The 13,721-nt window shown below is 35.7% G+C and overlaps 1 protein-coding gene across 1 annotated transcript in view; it reads right to left on the minus strand.

The window, feature by feature from the left end:
- Positions 1-13,721, minus strand: part of MAGI3 (membrane associated guanylate kinase, WW and PDZ domain containing 3) — a 239,918-nt gene that overhangs the window by 72,997 nt on the left and 153,200 nt on the right. The window contains 2 exon segments of the mRNA XM_055312710.1: positions 326-535; positions 5,746-5,865. Coding sequence (XP_055168685.1) covers positions 326-535; positions 5,746-5,865 — 330 coding nt within the window.

The following is a 13,721-nucleotide window of genomic DNA, read 5'->3' on the forward strand; positions in this document are numbered from 1 at the left end:
CTGTAAAGTATGACTTAGGCCAACAACATTCTCATACCTTGGAACCTCAAATCTTTTAAGCAGTAGGATCATAATATATTATATTATTACTAATGATAGCTTATTACTGACTTTTCAAAATTGCCACTTGGTGCAACTCACTTCAGTTTCTAAAATGGTTGACAGAGATACACTTTGTTCCATACACAACCTTTAAAAAAAAATTAGAATCACATCACTTGCTCTGTACATGCTTTGGGATAGATTTTAACTACTTTCAATTTAGTGTCACATTAAAGTCCACCTGGAAGATAGATCAGTTAAAGTTATTCATCTATTCACAAACCTGCAGTTCCACTGCCATTAATAGCTTCCTTGTCCTCATCTTCTTCCTCTTCAGGAAGAGAGCTGTCCATTCTTTCCATCTTGCTGACAGACGTAGTTCGTTTCCTTTGGGATTCTGTGTCAAACTCATTATCAAAGAGGACCTGATCAACTGGATCTGGCTGGAAAGGGCTGGGTTCTGCTGGAGGCTTAGGAGTTCCATAAAAGTTTCCTGAAATGGACAAAATAACAGCAGCTGAAAGGAATGATGTTGAATTGAGAGTCAGAACAGTATGACCCAGGGTACGTCTCTGCCCTGCTGTCTTATATCAAGGATTCTGAATGACCACCACTGGCCAAAAGGAAGCCAAAACACTTCTTCTTGGAAGTGGAGGAGGGAGAAAGAACAGAAAGAACTAATTTCTCAAGTACCCTTCATCATGGTATTCTAACATTATCTAACTTTTTAATACTATTTGTACTAAGGATAGGAAGTTGACTTCATGTACACAGATTATTTATTCCTACAGGGCTTACTTTGCATGGGCTCTAAATTATGGCCTGATTGTGAAATTAAATGCATCAATGCTCTTTTGTTAAGACTAATTGGCATAAGAAGTGGGAGTTAAAGGAAGAGAAAATGAACTCAAAGAATTCTGCTCTGATGTGTAACATAATGAACCATTTTGGTAAAATGAGGAAATATGTGGGTAAAGGATAAAGCTATGAACCAGCGTGTGCTAAAATGTAGGCTGTTTATGTAAAAGTAATTTTTAGGTTTTCTGAGCATTCTAATTATATTATTTTATTTGACAATTTATTGAACAAATAGAGACATTATTAGCATAATTCAATATTGGCTTGCTCTCAGAAAGCAAGAAATACTTTAATATGCTACATCTTGAGGATCAGGAATTTTTGCAGTAAAAATAAATGTTCCAGAGTAGAATGAAAACAACTGAATATCTTCTTAATTTGTCATGCAGTTCCCAGGAGGCAGCCAAATACAATGGAAAACCATTCAAAAGGTCTAGCTTATTAACAGTTTACGGCTGCAAGTTTTTACCTTTTATCAGCCACTATGCTAATGCTATAGAAAGATAGATATGGGTAGGGAATAAAATATTTGTGATCTTCTTTCGTTTATTTATTTTTAAAATCACACCTTCTAAAAAAAAAAAATCACACCTTCTAATCAAATTCCTGGGCTCCTAAGGAGGCAATTAAGACAATCATCACATAAAGTAAATTAATAGGGTATATGATGAATTATTTGTCCCAGATGAGAAAAAGCATAGGTTGTTCACGATAATACCAAGGCAAATCTACAAGTCGGTTTACCTTGAGTCATGTGTGCCTTGAGGGAAAAGCATTAAGATAAATCTTTTGGAAATCTGACTTTGGGCAGTAATTGTCATTAAAATATTCAAGACAAAACAATGAAATCAAAGCAAAATACATTTTCAACTACATCTCGCCTCCCCCTACTCAAGGATTTCCCTTGCTTCCAAATCCACATTTGAAATGGAATTACTCCTGTCAGGCAGACGCTGCAAAAATTCTCATTAAAACAGACTCAGAGGGTCTCCGCAAACTTTCTGGCCCATAGTAAAACAAGGACCCAGTGAAGACGCCAGCTCACACTTCTCTGGGGCAGAAGGCCCAGAAATGTTCTAAAGAGAGGTCTGGTTGGGGAACAGGATGCTCCAGGATCTCAATTTTTTCCTGTATTATGTCCAACAATCATGCTACCCTGGAATTTGTATATTCCATGACAAAAATCAAATATCCACCTTCCCTACGGATGGTAGTTTTAGTAGCAACACTAGACACACATTGTACTGCGTAGTCTTGGTAATTACTATCTCACACTAGGTAGCTGAACTGTTTTCTTGGGTGAAATCAGACAAATTTAGGATATTTTGATTATCCCCCATGATCATTAAAATTTTAGGACTTTGTAATAAATCCCAGTAGCTTCCTTATTTAAACACACCTATTGGACTTTAATTAAAAAAGAAAATAAGCATTGCATACAAGGAAATTAGATCTATGTTTCTTGAGTTGTTGGTAAATAACCAGATTTCAGATATAGTAAGGCATAAAAATGACATAGTTTGTGAATCCTGACTACAGGTATTGACAGAAAAAAGTTTTCATCTTTTTGAAGCTGCTCCCCCCCGCTTTGTCCTTTTCTGTTTTTTTTTTTCATTTTTCAAATAGAACTATGAACTATTAAGTATTTTTGATACATACAAAATCACAGACAATTGTTTTAGAAACATCCTTATTTATTTAACTTCTGCCAGCTTCCTTTCAGGTTTCCATTTTTTTTCCCTAAGGAAAATATATATGGTCACATATTCAATTAAAGCCCTAACTTCCTGTCAATCCTTTCCATGCTCTCCCTGTACTGTCCTGAGGTTGGTATGTGTCAGTTCCCTGCACATTGTGTACAACTAGGATGTATATATATGCAGACATAACATAAGTACCACTGTTTTCAAAGGTTCATAAAGGTTTTTATAACATTTCGTATCTTTTTTACAAACAGTATGCTGTATGTATTTACAACTTTACTTTCATACAATTATATTTTTAAGTCTTGTTCCTGTTCATACATATAGATTCAAGTTTATTTAATTGCTGTATAATAATCCATTTTCATGAGCAAGTTAAAATGCATTTTATGAATTCCCCTACTAAAACAGAGTTGTTTCCATTCTCTTACTATTTTAAATAGCTCTGTAACGACTGTTCTAGTATGTGACTCCATATGCACATAGATAAGGATTTCTCTAGAGCAGGCATCCAGAGGGGTAACTGCTGGGTCACAGTTGAGTGCATCTTCAAATTTACTAGCTATTGCCAACATGCTCCCCAAAGGGATGGTATTCATTTTATACTCTTGCCAGCAGTATTTGGGAATTTCCACTTCCCACAATTATCAGGCTTTAAAATTTCTGTCCATCTGAAGGCTGTGAAACGGTACATTTCAATTTGTATTTCCTTTGAATTTAGCACATGGCAATTAATAATATGTAATATGCCACTTTGTTATCTCCCATGTTCTTATACTTAACAGAGGGAATGAGGGAGAATGTCTTTGTGATCTAAGAACAGAGAAGGATCTGTTAAAACTTCAAAAGCACAAACTCTAAGAAAAAGAGTGATAAATCTGACAAAAACTAAGGATTTCTGTTTAACGAAGAAACACAGGACAAGCCTATTAAGTGGCCAAATGGGAGAAAATATTTATATCCAATAAGAAATTAATATCTAAACAAATATCTAAGTATCTAAGGAATGTCCACAAACTGGAATGTGGATTGAGATCCAACTTTTAAAAAAATGTACAAAACAAATGAGAAGATAATTTGCAGAAGTCCAAAACACTAACAAGCATATGAGAAGATGTCCCAACTCTCTACCAGTGAAGCTAGAATTAAAAGGAGATATGATTTCTACAGCCATCAGAATGACAAAACTGTAAAACTGGATGATGAGGATGTCAAGCCCTTACTATAGCAGCTACAGGAATCAACCTCTCAAGCAAGGCTGGTGGGAATGCAGCTACCAAGCGGCCTCAACTGCTCCATCAGATTAAGTACCTGCAGACCTTAGAACCCGACAAATCTGCCTCTGGGTATATGTGCTACGACATCCTCACACAGGTGTAGAAGAAGAAGATGTTGCAGCTCTATCTGTGGTGAGGGAGGCTTGGAAGCAATCTGGAAGTCAATCACTAGGAGAGGGATTAAGTGAAATGCAGTGGCTTCACAATGTGGAGCACTGAGGGGGTTAAAAAGCAAGGAATTAACATGTGAATACAGGACAGCGACATGGATGAATCTAAAAAACACTGAAATAACTGAAAGTAGTTAAAAACTGAAAGATACGGAATACAGTCCAGATGCAAATAATAAATGCATGCACATAGGACACATTTTGCAAGAATGCCTATGAATAAAAGCATTCCTATTAAACACACCAGAATGGTTGCCTTTAAGAGTAGGTGAATGAGAATAGGCTATTGGCATCAAAGTAATAAGCAGTGGTCATTTCCTCTTCAGTGAAGAAGTCTTTACTGGCCAGTTTATCTAAATAAGACATTTCTACTATTTTCTTTCAATCTCATTTTTTGTTTCCTTCATAACATCCCCTTTTACAGTGATCTTGCTTTTTTCTGACTGCCTTTCCTACTCAGATATAGGATTTATTAAGGCAGTACATCTCAGTATCATTCACCACAGTATCCCTAGTCCCTCTTACAGGGCTTGGTACGTCATAGGTACTTAATAAGCAGGTTGCTGAATGAATGAAAGAAGGATCAAATGAATGAATGAGTGAATAAATGAAGGAATGAGTTGTGGGAGCTATGCTCAGAAAGGGCAGCTCTGAGGCAAACTGAGCAGGCAAAAGGAAATCACAGAAGACTGTGAACAGAGAGAGAGCAGTGGGCAGGTGAGTTGGATAGGGGGAAGAAGCAGCCACAGTAGGCCAGACACAAGGTCAGTCAGGGCCTACCAGGAGGTGTGAGAGTGAAAAGAAAGGCATCATGAAAGCTGCTCCAGGGGAAGAAATGGCTAGATATGGTGACAGACAGATGCAAAATATAGGGAAGAGGGAAATGCTGACTCTGTTTTGTGCTCACAGTGCAGCTAAAGAGAAGAATTATGAATAATTACTCTTTTGAATAAAACACCAAGCATACCTAGATATGCTGAATTCAAGGTTAGTGTTTTTTGAACACCATCTCTGGGTACTGAAGATATTACTGGGTAAGAAAGACATGATGTGGCTTTCACCAAGCTTGTGAAAAAGGCAACTCTAATAGTATGATAAAGCAATGATGGAGAAGTGTAGTGTGCCATGGGAATGGACAAGCCTGCCAGTGAAGAGTGTTAGATAAGGGAGAACAGAAGAGGGAACATGGCATCGTTTAAAAACTGAAACTGATCTTAAGTCTCTACTTCCTAGAAACAAGTGGGTAGAGAAGAAATGTGAAAGGAAAATCAATTACTCCATTTTTTGTTTTCATCGCAACCTCTACTCTCTTTTCTCCGAGAGACAAGCTATAGATGTTTTTTAAAGTACACGGTATTTGGATTTTTAACCACAAACAGAAAGCAAACAATAAACGCTTGTTGAGTTCATATTGACGAATTCGAATTACTACAAAATATGCAAACTGGCTAGTTTGAATGATTTCAGTACATTCTTCATAATCAGCTTTATAATATGATGGGACACTTCTGCTTATTATTTAATCCCATTTTAGGCAGTAAATTATAAATAGGCTAACCAAAAGAAAATTTTCCCAAGACCAACAGAAAACAACTTAAAAAAATGCTATTTCACTGATCAAATTCCCTTTGAGTAATTCTAGCCATCCAAGATAGTTTTCTGAGTTGCTGCTGCTGTCAATAGTTGGGGACATACCATCATATGTTCCACTTTCTAATAATGCTCCACTCTCTTCCAGTGCTTTGAACTGTTCAACAGAAATGAAATTATAGTCCACCCCTGGTACTTCCCCATCCCTGGGGGCCCTTGTAGTGCCTAAGGAAAAAACAAGAAAAAAAAGAGGTTGCTTTTAAACTTACAAAATATTGAGAATAATAGAAAATACACTCTATGGAGAACACATGGGAGAAACACTACTGAATATATGGTACCTTCTAGAATGAGGATCAGAAAATTTCAGGCAACATTTTTAGGTTTAAGTAGGACAATAATGTAAGATGACTAAATATACTTTAATATAATCTACAGATAGCTATGAAATTCAAACCACAAAGACTAAAAAAAGTTCTATTGTCAAAGAAAGCTTGACCTTCTAAGACATAATAGTTAATTCTTTTAACCTTAATTATCACTAAACATCTAGAGGAAAGATAAATCTACCAATGATCGGACTTCATATTTTGGGGGACATGGGGAATTTTTTAATTGAAGTATAGTTGACATACAGTATTAGTTTCCAATGTACATAGGCTTCTTTTTTATCAAGCTATCTTATGTATTTTTTCTTCCTGGTATAAATGTAAACTACTCTTCTACTTCCTAGAGTCATGAAAGACAATAATATGAGAGAAATAATCCCTTCTCGGCCTTTTGGCTAAGATCAAATGAAAAAGAGACAAACAATTTTTAAAAGTTCTTTTAACAAACTCTAGTTTTAAATCTTGGACAAATACTAATTATGAAATTATGTGAGATCAATGAATAAAAGGCTTAAGATAGGTATCTATATATTGCTTCTCAACCATTATTCTCTTTAAGCAATTTCAAAAATTTAAGTACACTGCTTAATGAAATACACTATGGCAACAGAATAGTAAATTCCTATCTATTAAGGAGTTCATGATAAAGTAAAATCTTTCAGATCAGAAGTATAAATTCAGGTTATGGCAGCATTGCTACACTTGACTGGATTTTACTGAAGATGAATCAATACTTTTCTTAGTTGATACTAGAAAAATTACTTCAAATAGTAGAAAATACAAAAAAGAGACCCAAGTATTTAGCCTCAAAACAGAGTTAGGATATTATAGCAAACCCTGTACACGAATGCCTTCTTAAACCTCTTCCTCCACTTATGCTCCAAGTCATTAAGGGCACTACAAGCCAAGAGACCAAGAGTTTGCCATCTTGCGTTCATCCCTCTATTCCATATCTGGTCAGTAAATCTGGTTGCTTCCATCTCCTCAATACCTCTAGGATTCATACACTTGTCTTCATTCTCACACTCACCTAATTCATATCTGTTTTGATGGTCTCATAGGGTCAACTCTTACTTCTTCCTGGCTATGCCCCTTACCCAGACCACAGCCTGTGACTTCTCTAAAACAATAATCTGAGCAAAAAATCTCTATCAGAGGTTTCCTATGATCTTTAGCATAAAAATCTTCTCTTGCCTCACCCCTTTCACATTCTAGGCTTTAAACATAATAGTTGTTTTTCTTTTTTCCTGGTTCTTTTAATGTTCCTTACACTTGCTTACCTCCACAAGGCCTTTGTCCAAGCCATTCCTCTCCCGAAGACTTCCTTTTTCCTTTCCCACTCTTACCTTAGCTAACCTTTAGGTCCTGGCTTAGAAAGTTTCTTTAGAGAAACTTCCCTGATTCTCACCTGGGATGGAATATGAAGGAATCATGTCTACATGGTTCAAAGTAATAGTCCCAAGTCTTAGCACAGCAAAAGAATCATAGTAGGTACTCGATATAGACAGCTGCCAAGTAAACTTATGTGAAATTTTACAAAAATTTAACTAGCACAGTGCCTGGAAATTTACTATTATTATACTTCATGGAAAATTATTAATTGCTCTTTTTATTTGCATTACATTCCATTATATTCTGTAACATGAAAATCCACAAAGATGATAATAAAACATTAATTAATGGTAATCTCAGAAAATAATGATTTATCCAATACTATAAGCAACAAAGATATTCAGCAAGTTTCCCCCTTGTTCTTAGCCAACTTTTCTAGTTTATTTTTTTATTGGAGTTCAATTTGCCAACATATAGCATAACACCCAGTGCCCATCCCATCAAGTGCCCCCCCTCAGTGCCCGCCACCCAGTCACCCCCACACCTGCCCACCTCCCTTTCCACCACCCCTTGTTCGTTTCCCAGAGTTAGGAGTCTCTCATGTTCTGTCTCCCTCTCTGATATTTCCCACTCATTTTCTCTCCTTTCCCCTTTATTCCCTTTCACTATTTTTTATATTTCCCAAATGAATGAGACCATATAATGTTTGTCCTTCTCCGATTGACTTATTTCACTCAGCATAATACCCTCCAGCAGTTCCATCCACATCGAAGCAAATGGTGGGTATTTGTCGTTTCTAATGGCTGAGTAATATTCCATTATATACATACACCACATCTTCTTTATCCATTCATCTTTCAATGGACACTGAGGCTCCTTCCACAGTTTGGCTATTGTGGACATAGCTGCTATAAACATCGGGGTGCAGGTGTCCCGGCGTTTCACTGCATCTGTATCTTTGGGGTAAATTCCCAGCAGTGCAATTTCCTTAGCCAACTTTTATTAAAAAATAAGCATTTGTCTGCTTTATATCACAGAGAATTGAAAATCTGGAAAACAACTTTTTTTTTGTTAAATACTTTTTCATTGTCAAATTTTTCTTTTCTCATGTATTAGCTAAACTACATTGTTAGATACCCCAAATCAATAGCTTTTAGCTCTATATTAAGTAAAAATTAACATTAGAAAATAAAGTTAATGATTAAATTTAAAATTTATAATTATCTGTGATAGATGGAAAAACGTGGCCACAATAATTTGTACCTCCTTTCATCAAGAGATGCGGCAGCCTACTGCTTCACCTCTGAAATCTGGACTGGATGTGTGATTTGCTTTGAATCATTTAATGTGGAGGATGTGATACTGTACAAGTTCAGGAATCTAGACTTCCATCTTTGCCTTCTTAGAATGGTTTCACCACCAAGTAAGTAAGTCCAGGTTACACTATGATGAGAAAGCCCCAGCCAACAAATAGCACCAAGGTTCCAGACATGCGAGGGAGGCCATTTTAGCCCCTCTCCTCCTGGTGGAGGTGCCAATGACTGCAGCCACATGAATGGTCCCAGCTGAGCTCATCTAACTCATGGGATCATGAGAAATAATAATATGATGGTTATTTTAATCCATTAAGTTCTGGGGTGTTTTATTATGCAGCAAAGGCTAATTGAAGTATTATCCAAATAAACTCTACTATAAAATATAATGATTATATAAAACCTGACTTAAGAGCAAGCCATATTATAGATAATACTATAAAAAGAGCACTGAACCAAGGGGCAGGAGCTATTCTGTGTTTTAAGCTAGAATTGTTAGTAATGGTACAATTTTAAGCAAGCACTTAATTCCTCTGGTTCATTCTCTTTCGGGAAAGTGTTAAGATGATGTTCGTGATTCTTTCCATTAGTAGATATGAAATGTTATGTGTGGCATATGTACATATCCAAGACATTAAAGTAGCTTTAATGTTAATTCTCCACAAATATAGGTATTACAAATTTCCCATCCTCTTCCCAAAACTGTGTAATCCATACACACAAAAAATTCTCCTTTCCTTTATCCTACCCTATTACCTTCGGCATTTCAGAAAATTTATCTTTATATTCTCCTCATATTCTATATATTTAATGTAAAACTTTCTATATAGCCTCTAGTCCCTACTATATTTTTCCTTCATATCTAAAAATTTTCCTGAGTTCTGCTTACTCATAGTCTTCAATTCCTCTCCTGTCAGTCTCTTAAGCCATTCTAAACAAATCACTGCCCCAACCACTCCACTGAGATAATTGGCTGTGTTCATCAGGAGTCTCCACTTTGCTTTAACCCAATGTTCAAGTCTCAGTCCTCATATTACCGAGGACCTATCAACATTTGCTATAATTGATGATTCCTCTTTTTGGTTTTATTCTGAAATACACAGACAGCTACATAAGACATATATGTAAGTTTAACAATAATAAACCCATCCAAGTGAAGAAACAGAGTGTCACCAAGAGACGAAAAGCCCCCTTGTATGCCTCCAATCATAAATCTCCCCTTTTTACCCCCAAACATACCCATCATCTTGACATTTGTGATGATGATTTCCCTTCTTCTTTAAAATGTTTTTTTTTAAACCAACTACATAACTCATTCCTAAGCAACACTGCTTAGTTTTGCTTGTTTTGTAACTTCATATGAACAGAATCATACCATATGCATCTTTTTATGTCCACATCAACATTTGTTGTCAGGTTCTTAAACTTCTGTCAACATGTAAAAGCATCTCACTGTATATTTAATGTGCAACTGGTTTATGAGATCACACATTCTTTTTCAAATATTTACTAGCCACAGAGATTTCTTCTGTTGTGAAGTGATTGTCAAGGTTTTTGCCACTTCTCTGTTGGGTTGCCTGTCTTCTAAAACTTGATTTGTTGTTCTTTACTACAGTACTTTATCAAATCTAAGTAACCAATAGCTTCCAAAATGCACCACTAAAAAAGAAAAAAAACTGGCAATTAAAATCAAAAGATTCCACCTACTGTAAAATACAATCCAACTGTAGAGAGGTTAAAGTGTGAAATAATTGTGTCTTCCCATTGATGAAGCACTGCAGTCCTTTGTCATACAGATGTGTTGCAAAGGGGGAGTTTCTGCAAAAATGTGAAATATGAGGGCACCTGGATGGCACAGTTAGTTGGGCATCTGACTCTTGATTTTGGCTTGGGTCATGGCCTAGGGGTCATGATATTGGGCCCCACAGTGGGCTCTACAACTCAGCACAGCCTGCTTAAGATTCTCTCTCCCTTTCCCTCTGCCCTTCCCACTTGTGCGCTCTCTCTCTCTAAAATGAATAAATCTTTTTAAAAAAATGTGAAATATGCTTTCTAGAAATGGTACTTTCAAAAAAAAAGAAAAAAAAAGAAATGGTACTTTCTGCAAAATTGTGTTCCTCAAATAGTAGAGATTACAGAGAAAATGGGGTCAGGGCTGATTTCTCAAAGCCTATTGCTACTTTGTAACCAGAGTCTAGCAAAATCACTAAGAAGCCTAATTAAAAATACTAATACAGTTTAAAAGATATTTTAAATTCCTAATAAAAATACTAGAGTAAATAAAATACTTTGTCTTTAAATAATAATTAAAAAGAGAGAAAAGAAAAGATAGATTGACAGAAAGGGGTATAAGGAAGGTTGGAGCTACTGAATAATGAAGATAAGTGAAAGGCGCAATAAATGATTTTTAAGATAAAGTACATGTCTAAATCGAGAAAACAGGCCATGTTGAGGTAGATGGGCATCATGTACAGTGCATGCACCACTCAACTATGTTTGTATATTCTGTTTACTTGCTGCTATTTGATGACACAAAACATTAGCTTGCTAGGGAAAATGGAATAAGAACCAATATTACTTCCATTAAATTGACATCATTATCCCACCTACTCACCAATCATATATATGAACTTACTGGTGTTAACAGAAACAAATGTTGTAGCAGAACAGACTGTATCTTCTCCCACTCTGTGATTTTTTTTTAATGGTCTTTTAATGATAGTAGTTTTTCATTTCATTGTAGTCAAATTTATCAGTCCTAATGCTTGTGTCTTGTTGAAGAAACCCTTCCTAAGGCCATAGAGATATTCTATATTCTTTGTTAAAAGCCTTTGCCTTTCACACCTAGTACTTTAATGCACTAAAATTGATCTTTTGGGGCCACACTTATTGAAAAATCAATTATTTTCCCCTCCGATCAGGTATGTCACTTCTGTCATAGAAACGTCATAGAAATGTCTACATAAAACTGGGTATATTATTGGGCTATTACATCCCATTTATCCACTGACCATTCCTGCGCCATTACCATGGTGCTGTAATCATTATAGTTCCATGATAAATCCTGGTATATAGTAGAGCAAGTCCACCCATTTTTTTTTTTATTTACAGACTTTCCATATAAAATCTGGAATCAGAGAAACAGGCTAAAAATGCGAGAATTTTTATGGGATTAGAATAAATCTATTTGTCAATTTGAGGAGAATTCCTGTCTTCACCATACTGAATCTTTAATCCAGGAACAAGGAATCAGTATTTTAGATCCTCTTTATGGCCCCTTAATTTTATCTTTACACCTCTTTAGAAATTAATTTCTAGGTACTCCAAATACCCATATGCTATTATAAATATCTTTTTGTAAACTCATTTTCTATTAAAAATATAAAAGAATATAATTTTGGGAATATTTGGTCACTTGATTTGGACATAATTAACTTACAATCAAATTCACTAATTTTAACAGTACAATTCTGTGAGTTTTGGGCACATCACCCCTAAAGGTTTTCTCATGAGACCCTCTGCAGTCCCCACTCTGCGGCAACTGCTGATCTGCTATCACTATAGTTTTGTGTTTAATAGAATATCTACAAATAGAATCATACAATAATTTGATTCCAGTAGTGGCTTGTATCTGTCTTCTTTTGTATCATGGTAAGCATCACTTACCATGATGCTTCTGAGACCTATCCATGTTGTGGTTCAATATCCTTTCACTGCTAAATGGTATTCTATTGTACAGATATACCAAAATTTGATTATGTATTTGCCACTGATGGGCATGTGAGATGGTTACAGATTTGGGACAGTATAAATAAAGCAGCTATAAACTTACAAGTCCTTGGGCAGACATATATTTAATTTTATGTTGAGTTAATACTTAGGAGTGGAAATGCTGGGTTATAAGCTAAGTGTCTGTTTAAAAGAAAATGTCCCAAGGTAAATATACTTTGTATTCTCACCAACCCCTAGATGAGAGCTGTAGTTGATTTATATTAGTGCTCTCATATAGGGATTCCTCCTTGATGTCTCCTGGCAAATTTACTTTTTCTAAATCCCCAGCAAAAATGGTTGATGGGGAAACTGATGGGAAAAAATATGATAATTCTCCTGTGAGAATTAAAGCTTAATCATTTGACACAGAGATGTTACTGATTTTAAAGGAATCTAAAGATATCAGCTGAAAGCATGAACAGAAAAGACTGAAAAGTGAAACTGAACGGTCAAGTTGACATTTCCAAGCAACAAGACAGAGGAACGTGGGGAGAACAGCAGTCATAATCCACTCGTTCCCAAGCTACAAGTGTGAGGTCAAAGCCCTGTCTGCTAACGGTGAGTCTTGCTTGCAAATACATTAGCGTGGTTAGATGCATTTATACTTTATAAAGTGGGAGTGGTACCCCCACAAATCACAGGTTTTGAAGGCTAAGTAAGTCCTTAAATCAGCAGTTCTGACATGTGATTCTTTGTAATGATGTTAACCTTGAAGGGAGATCTGAATATTATTTGAATACTATTCCACACCGTCTGTCCTTTGGCATTTTCTACTGTTTGTGAGCTGGGAGCTTCAGTGCTTTGTAAATACTTCAATAGAAGAAATGCAGAGAGAAGTGAATGTTGCTGTGGAACGCTCCAACCTGAAATCAGAAACTGGTGTAAAATCTGAAGTAAAAGCAATGTACATTTCAATGGCAAAACCAAAATCAGGGCAAGGAGACAACATATTTTCATCATGAACAAAGAAAACAAGCTTAGTCAAATGACTGATGACTAATGCCCAATCTGAAGATGTTTTCAGACACACACTTAACAATCTGAAGAGTATCAATTCAGTATGAACTTTTTCTTATGTCTAGAATATTTGTTACCAAAGTCAAAACTATCCGACAATACAAGTTATACTTTTTGTACATTACAATTTCATCTTAGGAGTAAAACTTTCAAATATTATATATTTATGGGTTTATCTTTCAAATTTTTAACTGATTTTTAGTTGGCATTTATTTTGTATTAATGTTTCCTTCTTTTAATGTTTTCTATTATCAAATGT

Source organism: Nyctereutes procyonoides, unplaced genomic scaffold, assembly GCF_905146905.1.
Source record: "Nyctereutes procyonoides isolate TBG_1078 unplaced genomic scaffold, NYPRO_anot_genome, whole genome shotgun sequence".
In the NCBI taxonomy this organism is placed as follows: Eukaryota; Metazoa; Chordata; class Mammalia; order Carnivora; family Canidae; genus Nyctereutes; species Nyctereutes procyonoides.